The following is a 19,917-nucleotide window of genomic DNA, read 5'->3' as shown; positions in this document are numbered from 1 at the left end:
TGGTGTTGTGGATTTCACAATGTAAAACTCTCACCTACTTTAATTGAAAACTGGGGCCGCATTACTGTGAGTGCTGTAGGGGCACAAAAGGCATGTGCTCCAGCTTTTAATCCCCATGAAAATGTGGTATTACAGAAGGGGCTGCAGATGCTTGCACAGCCCATCCTGTAATACAGATCGTGCTGGTGCAGTCTCAAAGATCAGTTCCTTCATTTGTGTGGGGTGTGTGACCCTGTGTAAATCAGGAAACAGTTTGCCTCTGCGCCCATGCTGTCTTGTAGACACGGCACAGAACCAAAGGAGCTTTCCTGTGGCACACTGAGTGCGCTCTACATAGAGGTGGTGCAGTCAATTCCTGAGGGTGACCCTTGAAAGAGGACAAAAGAGTCCAGGGGACTCTCCCAGATATCCTTCTGCAGGCGGGTGCAGTCAGTAACTGCACACGCCTGCAGGGAGATCTCTATCCCTTTTTGAAAATCAGGCAGGCAGCAAGTGAAAGATGGACGGCTGCTTCCATAGCCGAACCTCCTTTCACTAATGCACTTACTGCAGGACAGGCAAGAGTTTGCAGTGCACAGTAAGTTGCGCTACGGCAGAGACCAGGCATTGCACCTTATAAATAATATGGCCCAAGGTCTTGACTACTTCATGGGGGCGGCACAATTAAATAGATTAATGAAAGGTGGGGAAGAAAAGCCCCTCTCTCTTCATTGCTTTTTATTCTTTTTTTGTGATAAAATGGACTCTGTCTGTACCCAAACCTAACCCCTCCCCCCATGTGAAATAGTTATTAAATTCTCAACCTGTGGCTTCATCCTTCAACTGATCACTTTAGAACATTCATCTATAGAAAATTCAAGGCATCTCACACGCAGAATTTGGCGTAGATCACTGGTAATATATACAGACTGAGCCACAGAGAGACTGAACACAGAATATGATAGTTTTCGCTTTTTCATATTACAGGTCATGTTTTCAAGGATTTTGTATTGACCTCCCCACTAATGGCTATTTAGTGATGCACACAACCAGCTCTTCCACTGGAAGGCAAGAGCCATCTTTTAAGTTAGCTCTAGGAAGACTCCCATGTATTGAATGTTCCAAGAAATTCGGATCTTGTAAATATTTTAGCATTCTAGATGCCTCTGGCTTCCTTAGAACGAGTGAGACTATAATGCAAATTGAAGACATTTCTATGCAAGTAAAAGTAATCAATCTTCCATTGGTATTTGCCAGAAAGATTTTTTTATGTCAATCCACCTTATCTAGCGAAAGGTTTCTAATGTGGTCTGTGGTGCCGATGTTTTGAATTGTGCTAATTTAGTACTCATTTGAATTGAATTACTTTTTTTCTGTAGTTTATTATACATTTGCTTTTACTTTACAAAGGCCCTCGTATTGGATCATCTGGATTTTTACCAAAAACTAAGGAAAAGGAAGAACTGGCTCCAGTGGACTCTGAGAGAACAAACACCACTGGACATCCACTGAGTAAGTGAAACCTGCTGAAATACTTTTATAAACATAAGCATTGGAAAAGTCAGTAGGTCTCACCATTGGCACCTACTAGCTTTGCCAGTGCTTTTGCCGATGCTGTTTGCTGATGCTGTGCATCATATCCCAAAAGAATGCTGGCTTCTGCTGCCTGCATTATTTTGTAAGCATGGATGCTTGATAACATGATGGTGCGTGCGTCATCATTGAAATGCACACAAGCATTACAAAGATGGATTGGTAAATTAAAAAAACAATTGAGTAGCTTGAAAATGTTTTTTTTGCAAGGCGCAGGGGCTGGCCGCATCTTGAAGATGCGGTTTTCAAAAAAATAAACAATAAAAAAAGGACAGTGGCGGGAACAGAAGAGTGGGTGGGGGGAAGCAATGGGGAGTGGCCACAGGGTTAAAATAAAAAGAATGATGGCTGTGGGGAGAAGGGGAAAAGCAGTACATGAAGAAGAGAGCAATATTGGTTGTGAGGAAAAGTACTTATAGGAGACAGCAACACGGAGGGCAGGGGAATTTGGCGAGGGAGAAATACATGCTAGAGAGAGAGCAAGTAGCACATGATTGAGAGGGCAACACAGATTTGGCGGGCAGTGAGAGACGCACACGCGAAAACTTAAAAATAACATGGAGTTCCATTCAGGGTTTAACTAGAAAGAAAGAAGTAGTTCACTAAATGTGAGCAGTGGAAGTATACAAGTAAGCCAGTCATAAGGATGGTAAAGAATTTGTGCTCGAGTAGAGGGACAAACACAAAACAAGAAAGTCAAGCCATTGAATAAGAAACAAGCAAGTGGGGGAGCCAAGCAACGTTAAGCATTGGACAGCCTTTATTGTCCCGTGCACACAGACCGCCAAATAGAAAATTAAAATATGTTAGTTCTAAGTAAATATTGTATTAATTGTTGATTTTAATTTAGTGTACTGGATTTAGGACCTGATGTAATCACAACTGGACAGTTTTGGATGCCGAAATATTACATTCAACTTAAGAATTAGTTGGCACACAGCTGGGTAAAAAATTGCATTACAGAAAAAAAGATTAGCTACAACATAAACAAATCTGTTGTAAACTGTAAAAATCATAGGCAATACTGACACCTTTACTCTTTATTTGAGTCTGATACAAGGTGAGCAGGGCAGTGCACCAGTACACCACAAATATTGCCATTCCCTAGGTGTAGGAGGCTGGCTCTCTATATAGTGTACACAAATGATGTGCACTGTGCAGTGAATCCAAGCAACCCCTCCTTGGTAACCTGAAGTATTATGTAGATCACCTAATGCTCTATTTTTAGTGGTAACTTGGTGTAGCATTTAGGCTAATCTTGGAGAAGAGCTAAGAATTTGTTGTTCTCTCAGTATCAATAAATGTGTACACACTCAAAAGAATAACTTTGGACCAATTTACAAAAATACTTCAGATATTTCTAAAATGTTTAAGACCAAGACCAACACACAGCAGAGGCCACTGACAGCTGTCAGTGCCCATAACCACACTTATAGCTCATCACTGACCCACCTTTTTCAGGCCGTCCACCAGGCCTGTGCCAGGTCAGGTGATCTTTTACCCTGTCTGGCCTCTCGTATTAGCACCATGCTCTCATATTCCCTCCAGCGCTCCAATTCCCTCTTCCAGCAAGCAATCCTAGGACCTCCTGGGTCTTGTTGTCTCCCTCTTAACTGATATATAAATGCCAGATCCTGTAGTCCACTGGAGGCCCTATTCTTGGGGTTGCGTGGGAACCAGTGAAGAAGGCAACGCCCAGGCTTACAAGGGAAGTCTCGAAATAGAACTTCTGCCATGAAGGCTGTTATTTGACTCCAATAGACGGTTAAGTTTTGGGCAAGACCATATCATATGTAAAATCTCAGCTGCTGCCTGTCAACATCGTGGGCACCTTACTTCGGCTACGTGAAAGTGTTTGCGGAGATGCCTAGGGGTAAGATAGGCCCTATGTAATATGTAAAAGTTTTATCAGTTTAAATCAGGCGTTCCTAGATACTTTTGATGTTCTCTCTAGGATTAGCCCCCAGTCCCTCTCTGATTTTGGGACCCCCAGGTCATCTTCCCACCACATTCTCAGAGCCTCGAGGGGGCGTGATGCCTCCATTCTTATTGCCCCATATATGCAAGTTACTGCCCTGAAAGGGTCCTCCGATACTACTTTGTAGTTACTGACAGCATAGGGCCGTGGCTCCGTTCTCTCAGCTTGCCAATACTTTTGAATAGTGAGGGTAACCGTGTGATGTAGTAAGAAATGTCCTTGAGGGAGATCGTACTCCTGCTGGAACCCCTCAAAGGGGAGAAGCTCCCCATCCTGGTACAAGTTCCCTTGTCGCGTGGCTCCCACGTCTGCCCAGGATGTAATGCCCCCCAGTCTCCTCAGTGAGGTAACCAGAGTAGCCAAGCTATTGGGATGTCAGGAGAATAAAGGATGACCGTACCAGTTTTTTTGCAGACATCTATTCCAGCATTTTTGTATGACCTTAACCTCAGGAGTGTCTGTAGGAGTGGGGTGCATGAATTTCACTAGAGTTCCCAGCAGTTGGGGCAGGTGCAGGACCGATGGGCCCATACCACCATTCGGTATCTTGCACCCCGCGATCCATTGGGTTAGCCATTGCATTTGGGCCGCCAAATAGAATGACCCGTAATCAGGAACCGCTAGCCCCTACTTCTGCCCACAGCCTCTTCATGGTGGCCAGCGCCTCTCGGTGCCGCCTGGGTCCCCAGATGAACGGAGTAATGAAGGAATCCAGTTCCTTAAAGACAGTGGCGGGGATCCAAAGTAGCATAACCGCAAAGTAGTACAGTAGCCTAAGCAGGGCCACCATTTTGAGCAATGCCACTCTCCCCGCCACTGACAACGGGAGTGTCTTCCAGAAGTCCAGATTAGTTTTTAGTGCTCTAGTTGCTTGACCTATGTTGCCCTCTAGTAGGTCAGCTCTAGTATGATAAATTCTGACTCCTAGATGGAATATGCACCTAGGCTCCCAGGGGACATGGTCTAAGTCCTCAGGTGGGTCTTGGTCTGCTGTTAGTAGGTAGAGTTGCGATTTTTGCCAATGCACCTGCAACCCGGAGAGCGAGCCAAACTTTTCTAGGAGTGTTCTGGCTCCTCTTAGTTCCGATGCTGTTTTTGGATCCGACTGAGGATTTTATCATTCATATTGAGCATTGATAATGGGCTATAGGCCTTACTTTCGTGTGCCGGCCTGCCGGGTCTCAACAGCGGGACTATCAGTGCCTTTTTGGTTGTGTCAGGCAGGTGCCTTCGGCTGGTGCACCAGGAACGTTTCATTAGTATTTGGCATCTTTATGCTAATAAGAGCTATATCACGACCTTCCAGGAGGCTGCTGACCACCACAAAGCGGCTGTTAGGGTGCTGTCTGTCCCGTTTTTCTGGAAAGGGACTCCAGCCCTAATCCAGATGAGGGTCCCCCGAGCATAGGCGGAGTAGGATGTATAGTACACCTGGCCCCTCCATCGTCTCTGCAAGGCCATTCCTTCTGTGGCTGTCATGTGTGTTTCTTGCAGGATTGCTATGTTAGTCCCTCTTCTCCATAGGTAGGAAAACACTTTGTACCATTTAGTCATGGTGTGCATGCCCCTGATACTCCATGACACAATCTTATAGTTCTGTAGTGTCCCTATCTGGCCTGCTTGTTACAAGGTTCCTGCCGCACATATCACTGTCGTATGGGGCCCAATGCACCCAACCATCCCTTAACAGTATCAATCCTCTGGGGGCGCAGTGGCATAACCCTGTTAAATCAACAACCCAGTAACATCCCAACTCCCATTCCCCAGGACAGGTGAGAGTAAACCCCCCCCCCATCCAAACTATTTATCGAACTAAGAGCTCTCTGTAAGGTAGTGCAGTGAGGCCTGAGGCGGTGCAGAGCTCCTCAGCCCCGGTCCCCCCATACAAGGTTTTGCTTGTCAGTTGAACAATGGGCCTCTAAGCCCCCTTGAGCGATATGAGGTATCCGCAGCAGTCTCCATCTCTGCGCCGCTGAGGAGCTTCAGATGATGTCCTCATGGTCCCCGGTGTCACTACCAGTAGCTCCATGCTGGGATTCGTCGAGGCGTCGGACTCCAAGTTTTGTGCGCCCTCGCCAGTCGCAGTAGACAGAGGGCTGGCCTCTCCCCCACTTAAGGATGCCACTGCTGCGGTGGCTCTCCTCCTCTTCCTCTGCGTCTCCTCAACAAATGGTGCAGCCCCGCTTCACTGGGGCCCTCTGGATAGCTGATGAGGGCTCCGGGGTCGGCGCCTCCTGAGTTTCTGCTTTATGTCTGCTACGGCTGCTGATCCAACCAGTCACAAGCCTCTTGCGGGGTCTGAAAGAAGAGTGCACTACCACAACCCTCAGCGTGGCTGGGGAAGAGTATGGCATAAGAAATGTTCAAAGACTGCTGCTGCTTCTTTACCTCCAGGAAGGTGGGCCGTTGTTTTTGCACTTCCTGTGAGAAGTCAGGGAAGATACGGACCATACTATTCTCCACCGTCAGCACTCCCCTTTTCCTGGCTTGCCCAAGTATATGGTCTTGGTCTCTGTAGGATAGCAGTCTGGCCACTACCGGCCCCGGGGAGGCCACCTGGTGGCGACAATCTGGCTGGCACTCTATGCGCCCTCTCAAAGGAATAGAAAGGGGATAGACCCTCCGGTGCCACCTCAGTGCAGACCCAGTTCTCCAAAAAGGAAGGCATATCATTGCGTTCATTCTTTTCTGGCAGGCTGACAACGCAGATATTGTTTTGGCAAGATCTGTTCTTCGCATCCTCTGCGAGGACTTCTAGTGTCTTCACCTTTTGCTCCAATGCAGACAGGCAACCATTGGCTGAGGAGAGTGCCGAAGGAATTTCTGTTAAATGTAGGTCCGCTAGCGTGACTCTCTCCACTAGTCGTCCCTGATCCTCTTGTAGTATGCCCAAGTCTGTTTTCAAGGTGTCTATTTTGGACTCAAGGGCCTCACAGGAGGCCGTGATAGCTTGTAGAATATGATGTAGAGACGGGTTCGCGGACCGTCCCTCTGTGGGTACCTTATCCCCCCCCCCCCCCCAATTCTGGGTCTTCCGCTGCTTTCCATTTGGTGAATGTTGTCTGTGCCAGGGTCCTTCTTTCTGCTTGTTCTTCCCTTTACGACAGTTGGGAGATGGTATTCAGCCGTCGCCAAGGTCCGGTGCAGGCCAGAAGGCAGCGATGATTGGCGCCGCTCTCAGTAGCTCCTCGACTGCTCACTCCGCTCTCGGTGCCGGAGCTCCACTAGGTATAATTCAAGTCTCTATATACCTATGATGAATGCTTCCATCGTCCTCAGCAGGGGGCCCCCTGCCCCATTCAGTACTGTCTGTAATAGCAGGTATGGTGACTCAATCACTGCCCCCAGGATCCCTCATCCTCATTTCATCAGTTCCTCTTTTTCTACAGCCCCCCTCAGTTGCTGGTGCCCGGCAGAGACACCCAGGTCAGTCACAAGGCGGGCCCTCTGCTCCTCGCGGTCCCTCTAGGCCCCTGGCGACAGCTCGAGGGGAGCCGGAGGCAGAGGAGGGTGACCAGTCACTCTTTATTCAGTGGGCTCTAGTCTTCAATGGCAGCACTCTTGGGAAGCGGCCCGATGGATGGATCAAGGCTCCTCAGGGGTCCCCGCCAGTCGGCGGTCACGATTCAGTCAGTGCCCCACCGCCACTCCGGGGCAAACTAGTCAGCTCCGCAAGGCAATGGCAGGCTCCAGGCATCGAGAGAGGCAGATAGATCAGCCGCCGCTGGTCCACACCTCCCAGCCGGAAGGATCCGGTGGGGAGATCGCCCTTGTCAGTCAGGCTCTTCACCGCCCCCCACCCCCATCCTCACCTCCCGGTCTCCTTACAAGAAAAGTGGAGACTCGCTGCCACGGTCATCAGGCAGCCAATGGCCCTCCACGTCCCAGGACTGTTCTTCGACTCCCTCGCAGGCCCGGTCTGCGTCACTCCCATAGGCTCAGGCCCCTTGTCCGTCCGACCAGTGACAAGTCAGTCAGGGCAACAGATCAGTACCCAGCAGCGCCGCTCTGCAGGGACTGCAGCAGCATCTGGTTCGAGGACTCTGGGCTGGTTATACAAGACTGGGAAAGGCCGCCCCCGCCATCTTGGCCTCCTCCCTGTCTGGCCATTCCTTCCGATCGGACCATCACAGACGGCCCCTGCAGTCCTCAGCCCTTCTCCACCAGGCCACGCGGCCCCTGCCACTTCAGGGGGCCTTAACTTTCATGGCCCTAGGGGTAACTACATCAGGATGGTCCCGGGTGGGGGATTCCGGCGCTGGAGCTCCTCTCCTCCACGTCTACTCTCTTAGCACCAAACCCATGAGATGTTAAAACGATAACCATCTTCATTACTGTCAAAATATGGGGCTTTGATTCCTTAAGCCAGAAGGAAAGGGGATAAACATTCTTAAACAACTTGCGGCTAAACAAAAATGACGAAATAAGTATAACTATGTTATCTTATTCTTGCATAGTACATCTACTCAAGCAGCAGCAATATTAATTTGAGAGGTAGATTATAAAAGAATTTTTTAATTATGTTTGTATTTTTATTTCAAACAATGCCCGTTAGCTGATATTTGTAGGGGTTACCCAGAATTATTTGGTATCTTGTCACAATTTGGCACCATGTTACAATCAGTGACTAAACTTAAACCTCTTTTTAGAGTTATGCTAGGTTAAAGTGCATAATGTGCTTCAAAACTAACTGTGATGGGCAAGACCGTGGTTGCCAACTGCTGATGCTCTTGCCACTCACATGTATGTCCTGCACTGTCCTTGCACTTAGGAACTCTATCCTGCTCAAACAGTGTGGGTACCCAGCGATGTACTTACCTGGGGCTCCAGGAGATTGGTTATTTGTATCCCTGGCTGTTTTTGCTCCTTGTGTGTCCTTTTTCTGGCCTGCGTGGGGAGCAGGGAACAGGCTGGTGAGAGCTAATTACCTGGCCCATATGACAGCAGCATCGGTTGGGTTCTGCCATGTTTTGATGGGCTAACCTGCTGCTGTGGTCTTCCGTAGCAGAAACGAAGGAGGCCTGTGGCCTAATTTGGGCTTCAGAGCTGCGATGACAACCATGAGAGGACTAGCCTCATCCACCACATGGTTGATGATAGACATTTTCACCAGGCATCCCAAATTGTTCATGCTCATCCCCATTACAAGCTAGTGAGTCAGGAAGAGAACAGTGGGCCTTCTAATGGCAACATTTGTCCACAGTGCATGCTCCTATGAAGATACTACTATCTGCTATGGGCATAGTGTCCGGTAAGTGCTGTGGGGCAATAAATAAAGTTGACATTGCTGACTTAGACCCTGTGACTGAACCTACTGACTACTGTATTGAATGTGGTGTCTCCGCTTCCTCACCCTGGCTTACTGCAATTGTCTGGTAACATGCTCCACATAACTTATTATATACATCGCCTAATCCTTCAAGAAATTTACTAGGTCAATCCTTTCAGAATGCAGATAATCCTATATATTGACCACCTGGTAATTTCTGCACCAGTAATACACAGCACACAGTAGGGGTGTACCAATATTTAGCTCCTCACACTCAGTAGTTTAAGAATATCCCTATTTCTAAAATTCTGTCCTCATGAGTCTCCCTCTCCAGTAGATTCATACTGACTTTCAGAATTGAGCTGCAGGAAGCATGTTGTAGGGGCAACCACGCACCATTTATTTGGAGATTGTTGCCCATAATGCTGGGAGGTCAGTTGTGAGACATCACTCTTTGCAATCATCAGGTGATATTGTCGTGCTCAAGGACAACTTAAACCACATCCATTACAAATGATAGCTAGATAAGTTCACTAAAAAGTCGTACCTCTGGTGCAATACTTTTACACTCAGCAGATATGCCTGTTAACTCCTGAACATCCACTGATCCAGGCAATACAAGCCACACAAATTACCCTTGAGGTGTAATTTGGGGAATTCACCCTTTATATATAACTTGTCCGTCAAGAACTCAGGAATGCTGTTGACAGGTTCACTGCGGTACAGGGTTGATTATCTGAACGGGAAGAGACAGTCAGGGCTCATCAGACAGTGATAGCACATTTAAGTAGAAGACAGTATTTAACATGCCAAGGACCAAGCACAGTCCAAAATCCAGTCTTTTGGCAGTGAGCCCCATTTACTACTTTTGATTTTGCTGGTGCTGTAATGTTGCTTTAACAGCAGATGCAGTGTAAATATTTTAAATTAGTTTTATTTGAGCGTATGTAATATTAAGTGCATATACAGGGGAAAAGAAATCTAGATCCCAGCGATAGTAGCATTAGGATGTGTAGATATTTCAATTTTATGGTTTTGATATGTTGCCATAGAGCTTAGGGGTGATACCTGTGACCAAAAGACAGGTAACCTAATCTGGTATTTTAGTTTCAGTTTCTTTCCAACTCAGTATTTCGACATTTATAATTATATCTAAAGGCTGTCATGTGGAATTGATGCAGTGTTTGCACCAGACCATAACCCAGAAGAAACCAAAAAAATGTAGTTTGTATTGGTGAACAAAGAGACATGTGTCTGAATAACTTAGCACTAATTTTTTTTTTTGTTATAAAAAGCTGTGACATAGAGGTGAACGGGTTAAATAATTTTAAATGTAGTATTTTTTAAAATTTTGTTTACTCCTTTTTTAAATTCTGCCAGTCTTGATTGAATCATTATTCAATGTAAACGTACTTTAATAATTCATTATTCTCTCTCTTTATTTAATAGGTGGTGTTGGTAACAATTCGGATTTGCTATTTAGGAAAAAAGTTGCTAAAGTTCCCAATGTGAAGCTTCTTCCAGCCTCTGATCGAAGGGAAGGCAATGATTTTAATACAGGTGAGTAAGAATTGAACTGGAACATTCAAAATATTGTCCAAAATGCACTCAGTAAGCTATCCTGATTCATTTTAAACTAATAATTCATTAATCCTCTATAAGGCCATACACTCTCGCCTGCTACCTATTACACTATTTAATGTTTTTTTGTTGGAGGCAGGGAGTTTCACACTCAAGAGTATAGGGCCCACTAAACCTCGTAGAGTAAACAATATATGAAAAAGGTAAGTGTAATGTACTCCTAAAAAATCACATATAAATCCAGGTAATATCAATCTACCTTGACTTAAATCATTGGTTTATTTGTTTTATCAGTACATACTCATTTACCATCTCATAAAATTAAAGAACTTTGTTATAAGCTTCCAGGTTTGTATCTATTATCCTTACAGCCAGATACATCCCAGGGTGTGCACAGTCTTATGGCATAACATATATTGATCCTCTTTGTCTAGAGAGTATAATTGATCCTTATGTAATAATTTCCTCTGTTATAAATTCTCTGCCTTATTGGAAATGCTTCCCCTGGGTTCCAATTCAAAACGAAGAATTGTACATTTCGTAGGGACCAGACTGACTGTCAATTAGGAAGAGTATAGACATTTGCCAGGAAATATGACAATATAAAACCAAACAACACGACGACGGAACAATTAACATATCTGGTACATTGTTAACTTCTGATATAGAATCACCTGGGTAAGAAGTGACCCCATCACTAGTAAAGTGGAGGTGAATTCTTCTGAAGAGGTTTGCAGACATCGTTTGGGGAAACCTGAAAATACAAGATACCAAAGCACGACCGCCAAATAGTAAACAGGATGACCCATAACCAGCAGGTGTGCAAACCAGAGCCAGGGGATTCGAACAGGCAAATGACAAGATAAGAGCACCAATTAGTGGTCAATCTAGCCTCACTGAACCTTATTGACACACAACTGGAAGTCTTAAACAAAGGCCTATCATTCTTTCCAACTGCCAGATGGGACATAAACCAAAAGTGATTTATATAAATTTACCCAGAAACCAAAATTACAATTGTTCTTCTCAGAGAAACAATTCCCAAAAAGAAAGGCCCCATCACACGTTAAGACCAGTGACTTAACGGTACAGGACCTTCAACCATATACCTATTGGCCAATCTGTGGAATTAGGTGACACATATCAGAGTTACATAATTTTTGATACAGCATGGGAATTTGGGATTGACATTTCTCATGCTGTAGCCAGCAAACTATCATCTAAACCAACCTTCATACCAACTTTAACCCCAGGTAATTCTTTAGAACTCTTTCAAGTAGCAGTACTGCAGGATATGGAAAAATAGTATCAAAAATATCTCTCCAAAGCCAAGTACCTTCCTCCAAATATATAAAAAAAAAAATACAATCTTATTGATGAGCTTCTCAATAATTAGGATCTACTAATCAAATAAACTGATAAGGGAGGGAATGTTGTGATTTTTTATCAAACTGATTATATCAAGGAAATTAATAGGCAACTTGAGGATACTACATGCTGTGTTAGACTGTGGGGGACTCCAACTAAAGATGCTCAAAAGGGATTATCTGAGAATTTGGACAAATAGTACAACAATTACTTTGGAGGAAAAGCAATATATTTATATGAAATACCCTGTCATGTCAACAATGTTTCATTACCCTAAATACATAAATCAGGCTTTCCTCCAAAGGGAAAGCCAATAATGGCTGTTTGCTCTCTATTAGGAGAATTGATTGATGGTGAATTGCAAACATTTATAAAAGACTGTATGCCTTACATTTGAGATACCAAGGGCATTATGGAAAAATTAAATGACATTCATTGGCATGCTGACTATGTACTAGCCACCACTGATATTGCCAGCTTGCATACATCCATCAACCATAGAGATGGACTGGAAGCAGCGAAGAAGACATTGTCTACAATGTATGTACATCTCTTGGAAAGAAACAATATGGTCATTGAGATGTTAGAATTTTGTCTCACTTTAGAATTTTGTCCCACAAGCAACTTTTTAAGTTCAGTGGGAACATCTATCTGCAACGTAAAGGGTCTGTGATAGGAGCACAATTTGCTCCTCCCCACGCCTGCTTTTTCATGTTTGAAGTGGAGAAATACTGCCTTTGGGATGAAAAATCCGGGGACCATATTAACAGAATTGTTACCCGGGGCCAGGACTTGACAATATTTTATTCATATGTCAGGGTTCGCTGATGGGACTAAAAAAATATATTGATTAATTCTATTACATAAAATGGGGAATTATAGTAATATCAACAACTGCTGAAGCTGCAGTATAATTCTTGGATCTCGTGCTATATATTGAAGATTCAAAATGACAAAGTTGAATTCATGGAAAATCTACAGCAGAAAACTCAGTCTTGCATGCAACCAGTTGTCATCCACAAACTACAAATTGTAATATTCCTAAAGGGGACTATAGAGGAGGTAAAAAGAAAACTGTAGCAGATATGAGGATTATGTAATTAAACTAAATGAGATTACTCAAGGCTAGAAAAAAGAGGATACAAAAATGAAGTCTTTCAGCAGCCTTTTAATGAAATCAAGAAATCGGATAGAGATTCACTTCTTCAAACTAAAAAGCAATCAGAGAAAAAGAAAGACCAAGAGAATAAGGTTCAGTACATAGCAGCATAATGGGAATCAACATATCAGGAAGGTATTTCGTAAACATTGGTCACTATTAACCAATAATCCTACAATAGCAACCAAGATTCATTCCAATCCATGGTTGAGCTTCAGGAGAGCTCTTAATCTAAAACAAAAACTATTCCCATTTTTTTTCAAGACAAGAAGGAAGAAAAAAGTACATTTTTAGACAAACCTATGGGTTTTTCACTTGCCAAAACTGTTGCATCTGCAAATTAGGAAAACACAAAACTACTAACATACCGATTACTGGCAAACAACACTAAATTCAACAATGGATCAATTGTGCTAGTACATGTCATTTTCAATGTTACTTGCCCATGGAACATGAACTACATTGGAAGAACCACTAGACCTTTTAAGTAAAGAATACAGGAGCACTATTGCAACATTCATAAATGTGACCGAAAATTACCATTGGTGGAACATTTTGAAGTTAATCATCCTAATCAATTAACATTTTCCTTCTGTGGATTACTGAAGCTGAAACCACATCCGAAAGAGGTAGCTTAGAACTGAATCTGCGGACACACAAACATGACTTTAGTCAAAAATTTAATACTGTGAGGCAAGGACTAAATAAAGACTCAGAGTTACAATACTGGCTCGCTTGAAAAGTCTGGATAAAAGATTTGCAGCCCCTTTTTCACTACTGACTGGGGTTTGGCCATTTCTATTTCTGTTTAGGACCCAAACATGGTGACTTGATTGTATTTATGTTGGAACGATCTATTTATGGTATATGGAATGTAACTTTTTCTGATAGGAAGGTTCTATGTACATGCTGTTTGATGCCCATTGTGGATATTCATTTATGGAATTTACCCATGAAAGGGATCTTCTGTGCTCATATTTCAACTGAGATATCATGATGAAAAGAATATTGCATTTAAGCTTTAGATAATGCTTACAATTAGTTAATACCCATAATTAAGGCTTCACCACAAATTATTGCCTAATGAAAATATCACCAACCCGGAATAAAAAAGGATGGGTTCTCATAAAAAACATATGTGAGGCAATAATGGAATAGGTATTTTATAATATGAATAAAATAAAATCAAAATTAATGTTGGGCCGGCATTATAACCAGCTGTATTAGCTGGCTAACAAAACACTTTTCCTCACATTTCGGTGATAAAAACTTCTGGCGTCTGAGGGGAATCACAAACTTCCTTCCACCCAGCATTCCCCAAAGTCTCCCAATCAAAATGGTACCTCACTTGTGTGGTCAGGCCTAGTGCCGGTGACAGGAAGCGCCTCAAAACGCAACGTGGACACCACATTTTTACATTGAAAATGAATGCTTTTTTTTTTTTTTTGCTAAGTGCCTAGCTGTGGATTTTGGGCTGTAGCTCAGCCAACACTTAGGGGAACGTAACAAACCTGTATTTTTTTTAAACTAGACTCCTAGGGGAATCTAGGAGGGGTGACTTGTGGGCCTCACACCAGGTTCTGTCACCCAGAATCCCTTGCAAACCTCACAATATGGCTAAAAAACACTTTAACCTCACATTTCGGTGATGGAAACTTCTGGAATGTGAGGGGAGCCCCAAACGTCCTTCCACCCAACAGTTCTCCAAGTCTCCTGATTAAAAGGACACCTCACTTGTGTGGGTAGGCCTAGTGCTCGTGACAGGAAGCGTCCCAAAAGGCAATGTGGACACATCACATTTTTACCCTGAAAACTGATGCGTTTTTTGCAATGTGCCTCACTGTGGATTTTGGGCTGTAGCTCAGCCGGCATTTATGGAAACCTAGCAAACCTGTAAATGTTTAAAAATTAGACATTTAGGGGAATTTAGGATGAGGTGACTTGTGAGGCTCCTACCAGGTTCTGCCACCCAGACTCCTTTGCGAACCCCACAATTTGGCTAAAAACACCCTGATTACTCATATTTCGGTGACTGAAACTTTTGAAATCTGATGGGAGCCACAAACTTCTGTCCACCCAGCATTCTCCCAAGTCACCCAATTAAAATGGTACCTCACATTTGTGGGTAGGCCTAGTGTCCATGACAGGAAATACCTTAAAACACAATGTGGGCACATCACATTTTTACACTGAAAACGGACGCATTTTTTGCAACGTGCCTAGCTGTGAATCTTGGGCTGTAGCTCAGTCGCCATTTAGGGAAACCTACCAAACAAAGACAGTTTTTGAAAACTAGACATCTGGAAATATCCAGGAAGGGGTGACTTGTGGGGCTCCCAACAGGTTCTGTCACCCACAATCCTTTGCAAACCTCATATTTTGGCTAAAAAGCACTTTTTCCTTACGTTTTGGTGATGGAAACTTCTGGAATCCGAGGGGAATTACAAACTTCCTTCCAGCCAGCATTCTTCAAAGTCTCCCAATTAAAATGGTACCTCACTTGTGTGGCTAGGCCTAGTGCTCGTGACAGGAAGCGTCCCAAAAATGCGATGTGGACACATCACATTTTCACCCTGAAAATGGACGTGTTTTTTGCAAAGTGCCTAGCTGTGGATTTTGGGCTCTAACTCAGCCTGCACTTAGGAAAACGTAGCAAACCTGTACATTTGTTAAAACTAGACACTTGGGGGAATCCAGAATGAGGTGAATTGTGGGGCTCTCACCAGGTTCTGTCACCTAGAATCCTTTGTAAACCTCAAAATATGGCTATAAACCCCACTATTTCCGATTATTTTGGCGATGAAAACTTGTGAAATCTGATGGTAGCCACAAACGTCCTTCCACCGAGCATTCCCCGAGTCTCCTGATTGAAATGGTACCTCACTTGTGTGGGTAGGCCTAGTGCCTGTGACAGGAAACGGCCCAAAATGCAACGTGGACACATCACATTTTTACACTGATGTTAAAAATTGGGTTTCTGGTTGGCTAGGGTATGTACCTAAGCCAGGCAGAACCCGCCCACTCTAGTCAGGGCGAGGGAGTTACACACACCAAGATAATCCCTGCTCACCCCCTTTGTAGCTTGGCATGAGCAGTCATGCCTATCCCAGAGGCAAGGTGTAAAGCGTTTGCACAACACACACCACACACGTGACACACTATCCCCACCACAAAGGAAACACAACATCAAGTTGTATAAAAATAAATTGTATTGTACACAACATAATTATTAGACCAAACAGAACATGTCAGTAATACCCTGCTACCCCGGCAGTTGTCAGAACATTACACAGCATTAGTATTCTGTGAAAGCCAGCAGTAGTCACATAAAACACATAGGTTAGTGATTATTCTGCAACATAAGCATTAGTCAGGAAAACGTTACTAAAATAATGCACATCGTAGTATCATCACAAATGCCCATAAGAGGAACATCAGAAAACATATGGCAAGTCATGAGGACGCGTCATTATAAATGCAAAGGTTCTAGTACACCTGTTACCCACCAAGGACAGGACATTATCACATATGTACTAAAGAGGCAACATCGTTAAAAATGCACATGGCAGGATCAATACATCAGCATGGAGGGCCCAACCCCATCATAGAACATGTGAGGGAAAACATCCAAGCTACGATCCTTGCACAGAGGGTGGTAGCCACTCTCCAGCACACCCTGGAAGGGCACTCGTGATCCTTCCTAGCCTGCCGGGAGGCCTCCCTGCGCCTCCCGTGCCGGGCCTAACACTGATCCAGTCAGGATCGCGTCCTCGCAGTTTGCTGCAGCTATCCGGTTCCCCCAGTCAAGGGAACTAGAGATTCGGGTTGTGTCTCTTGGCTCTGGGGTCACTAAGCCCCGCAATCCCGTCCGGCTGGTAGACTCCTCACCTCTCTACTCGGCGGCGGGGATCCTCTGGCGGTGACAATCCAGGGCACGCCCCTGGGCCCCTGGTCGTGGCTGTGAATGCACTGAAGCAAGTGCCGGCCTGTGCCCCAGGGGCACTTTTTCGATACCCTGCAACCCCGGGAGCACACTACCCAGCGTGTTCCTGACGTGCTGTGAAAACACAACCTGCTCGGGCCACGGCGGTGATTATTCCGGCAGCAGGGACGAAGGGGGCACTCCCAAGGCTCTCCAGTAATTAAGAACAAGGTGCACTTGCGGCGCTTAACAATCGAAGAAAATCACTCACCAGTCACTGTGATACAGTGATTAAAAAGAAAAAGGCACTCTCACTGCGCGACGTGTGTGCCCAGCAGAGCGCCCACTCCATGCACTCCAGCAGACAAAAGAAAGCGTTCCTCACGCTGGAACCCCCAAAGGTTGCAGGGGACAGGGGCAACAGCACCCAGCCTTTGGAGACACAAAAGGAAGAACAGGGCGGCAGGGCCCAGCAACAGGCCAGCACAAGAGGGATGCAGTCAGTGGCAGTTCGTCCCAGTGACCCAGCAGGTCACAGGAAAGCACAGAAGCAGCAGTTCAAGGCGGTTCCTGGTGAGTCCCTTCAGCAACATTCTTTGTGCAGTCCCAAATATGTTTTTTGTGCTCTTTACATGGGGAAAACCCTCTGTACTTATACTCAGTTTTGCAAAGCATTTTCAAAGAGGGGAAGAGGTTCGAACCAGTTACATGTGGTTCTAGGAGTGTTCCCTCTCTCCTCCAGCACAGGCTCTATCCATCAGTTGGGGGTAAACAAGCCCTTTGTGTGAGGCCGGGGCACAGCCTTTACACATACACCTCCCCTTCTCTTAGCCCAGGAAGACCATTGCATATGCAGACGCACCTCTGTGACACCTCCACACTCCCTGTGTACAGGCTGTCTGGAACGTATGCGCAAAGCCCAGCTGTCACTCTGCCCCTGACGTTGATTGGAGTCAAGCTGCAAAACACCAGAGTCACCAGCACAGAGAAATGCTTACTTTCTAGAAGAGGCATTTCTATCAAGCTAATAAAAAATCCACCTACACCAGTAAGCAGCATTTCTCACTACCATTACAATGATACCAAACATGCCTACGCTACCCCTCATAAATCAGACTATACCCCCTAGACATAAGGCAGAGCATTTCCAATGCAATCATTCGAGTAAGGTAGCGCTCGCAGCAGTGAGAAACCAAATAGGCTGTTTGTCACAACCAGGACAGGCCCCACAACCAGGCACATGTCCTGGCTTCTACATTCTTAGCACTATGCCCATAGGGCTAGCTAGGGCCTACCTTAGAGGTGACTTACATGTAGTCAAAGGGGAGTTCTGGGCGTGGCATGTAAATTTAGATGCCAGGTCCCTGTGGCAGTAAACTGAGCATGCAGGCCCTGCACTAGCAGGCCTGAGACAGGTTTGAAAGGCTACTTCTGTGGTTTGCGCAAGCAGCGCTGTAGGCCAATTGGTAGTATTTCATTTACAGGCCCTGGGTATCGATACAACTGTACAAGGGACTTTCAGATAAATTAAATGTGCCAATCAGGTATAAGCCAATCATACCAAGTTTACAAGGGAGAGCATGTGCACTTTAGTACTGACCAACAGTGATAAAGTGACCAGAGTAAGAAAAATTAGGCGAAGAAGGCAAAAAGTTTGGAGAATGACTGTGAAAAGGGCCCGGTCCAACAACTGAAAACAGACGTGTTTTTTGCAAAGTGCCTCACTGTGGATTTTGGGCTGTAGCACAGCCGGCACTAAGAGAAATGTAGCAAACCTGTACATTTTTGAAAACTAGATACCTAGGGGAATCCAGGGTGGGGTGACTTGTCGGGCTCTCCCCAGTTTCTCTCACCCATAATCCTTTGCAAATCTCAAAATTTGGCTAAAAACACTTTTTCCTCACATTTCGGTGATGGAAATTTTTGAAATCTGAGGGAAGCCACAAACTTCTCTTCACCTAGCATTCCCCCAAGTCTACCGATTAAAATGGTACCTCACTTGTGTGGGTAGGCCTAGTGCCCGCAACAGGAAATGCAACCTGGGTACATTTTTACACTGAAAACTGACACTTTTTTTGCAAAGTGCCTAACTATGAATTTTGGACTGTAGCTCAGCCGGCATTTAGGGAAACCTACCAAACAAAGACATTTTTTAAAACGAGATATCTAGCGGAATCCAGGGAAGGGTGACTTGTGGGGCTCTCACTGGGTTCTGTCACCCAGAATCCTTTTCAAACCTCAACATTTGGCTAAAAAAAACACTTTTTCCTCAAATTTCGGAGATGTAAACTTCTGGAATCTGAGGAGAGCCACAACATTCTTTCCACCCAGCATTCCCCCAAGTCTCCCCAATTAAAATGGTACCTCAGTTGTGTGGGTAGGTCTAGTGCCCGCGACAGGAAATGCCCCAAAACGCAACATGGACACATCACATTTTTACACCAAAAACTGACGTGTTTTTTGCAAAGTGCCTAGCTGTGGATTTTGGGCTGTAGCTCAGACGGCACTTAGGGAAAACTAGGAAACTTGTACCTTTTTGAAAACTAGACATCTACGAGAATCCAAGATGGGCTGACTTGTGGGGCTCACACTGGGTTCTGTTACCCAGAATCCTTTCCAAACCTCAAAATGTGGCTAAAAAACACTTTTTCCTCACATTTGGCTGATGGAAACATCTGGAATCCGAGGGGAATCACAAACTTCCTTCCACCCAGCACTCCCCTAAGTCTCCGAATTAAAATTGTACGTCACAAATGTGGGTAGGCCTAGTGCCTGCGTCAAGAAACGTCCCAAAACGCAACGTGCCAACATCACATTTTTACACTGAAAACAGATGTGTTTTTTGCAAAGTGCCTAGCTGTGGATTTTGGGCTCTAGCTCAGCTAGCTTTTACGGGAACGTAGCAAACCTGTACATTTTTTTAAATAAGACACCTAGGGGAATCCAGGATAGGGGGACTGGTGGGGCTCTCATCATGTTCTGTCTCCCAGAATCCATTGGAAACCTCAAAACGTGGCTAGAAAAACACATTTTCCTCACACTTCGGTGATGTAATCTTCTGGAATTTG

The 19,917-nt window shown here is 44.9% G+C and overlaps 1 protein-coding gene across 1 annotated transcript in view; it reads left to right on the top strand.

Moving 5' to 3' along the window:
- Positions 1 to 19,917, top strand: part of LOC138296102 (zinc finger protein 3 homolog) — a 1,150,345-nt gene that overhangs the window by 424,853 nt on the left and 705,575 nt on the right. The window contains exons 4-5 of the mRNA XM_069234957.1: positions 1,390 to 1,491; positions 10,269 to 10,379. Of these exons, the coding sequence (XP_069091058.1) occupies positions 1,390 to 1,491; positions 10,269 to 10,379 (213 nt within the window). The remainder of the gene's footprint in view (positions 1 to 1,389; positions 1,492 to 10,268; positions 10,380 to 19,917) is intronic.

Source organism: Pleurodeles waltl, chromosome 5, assembly GCF_031143425.1.
Source record: "Pleurodeles waltl isolate 20211129_DDA chromosome 5, aPleWal1.hap1.20221129, whole genome shotgun sequence".
NCBI lineage: Eukaryota > Metazoa > Chordata > Amphibia > Caudata > Salamandridae > Pleurodeles > Pleurodeles waltl.
This window is presented reverse-complemented; position numbering and strand designations above follow the sequence as displayed.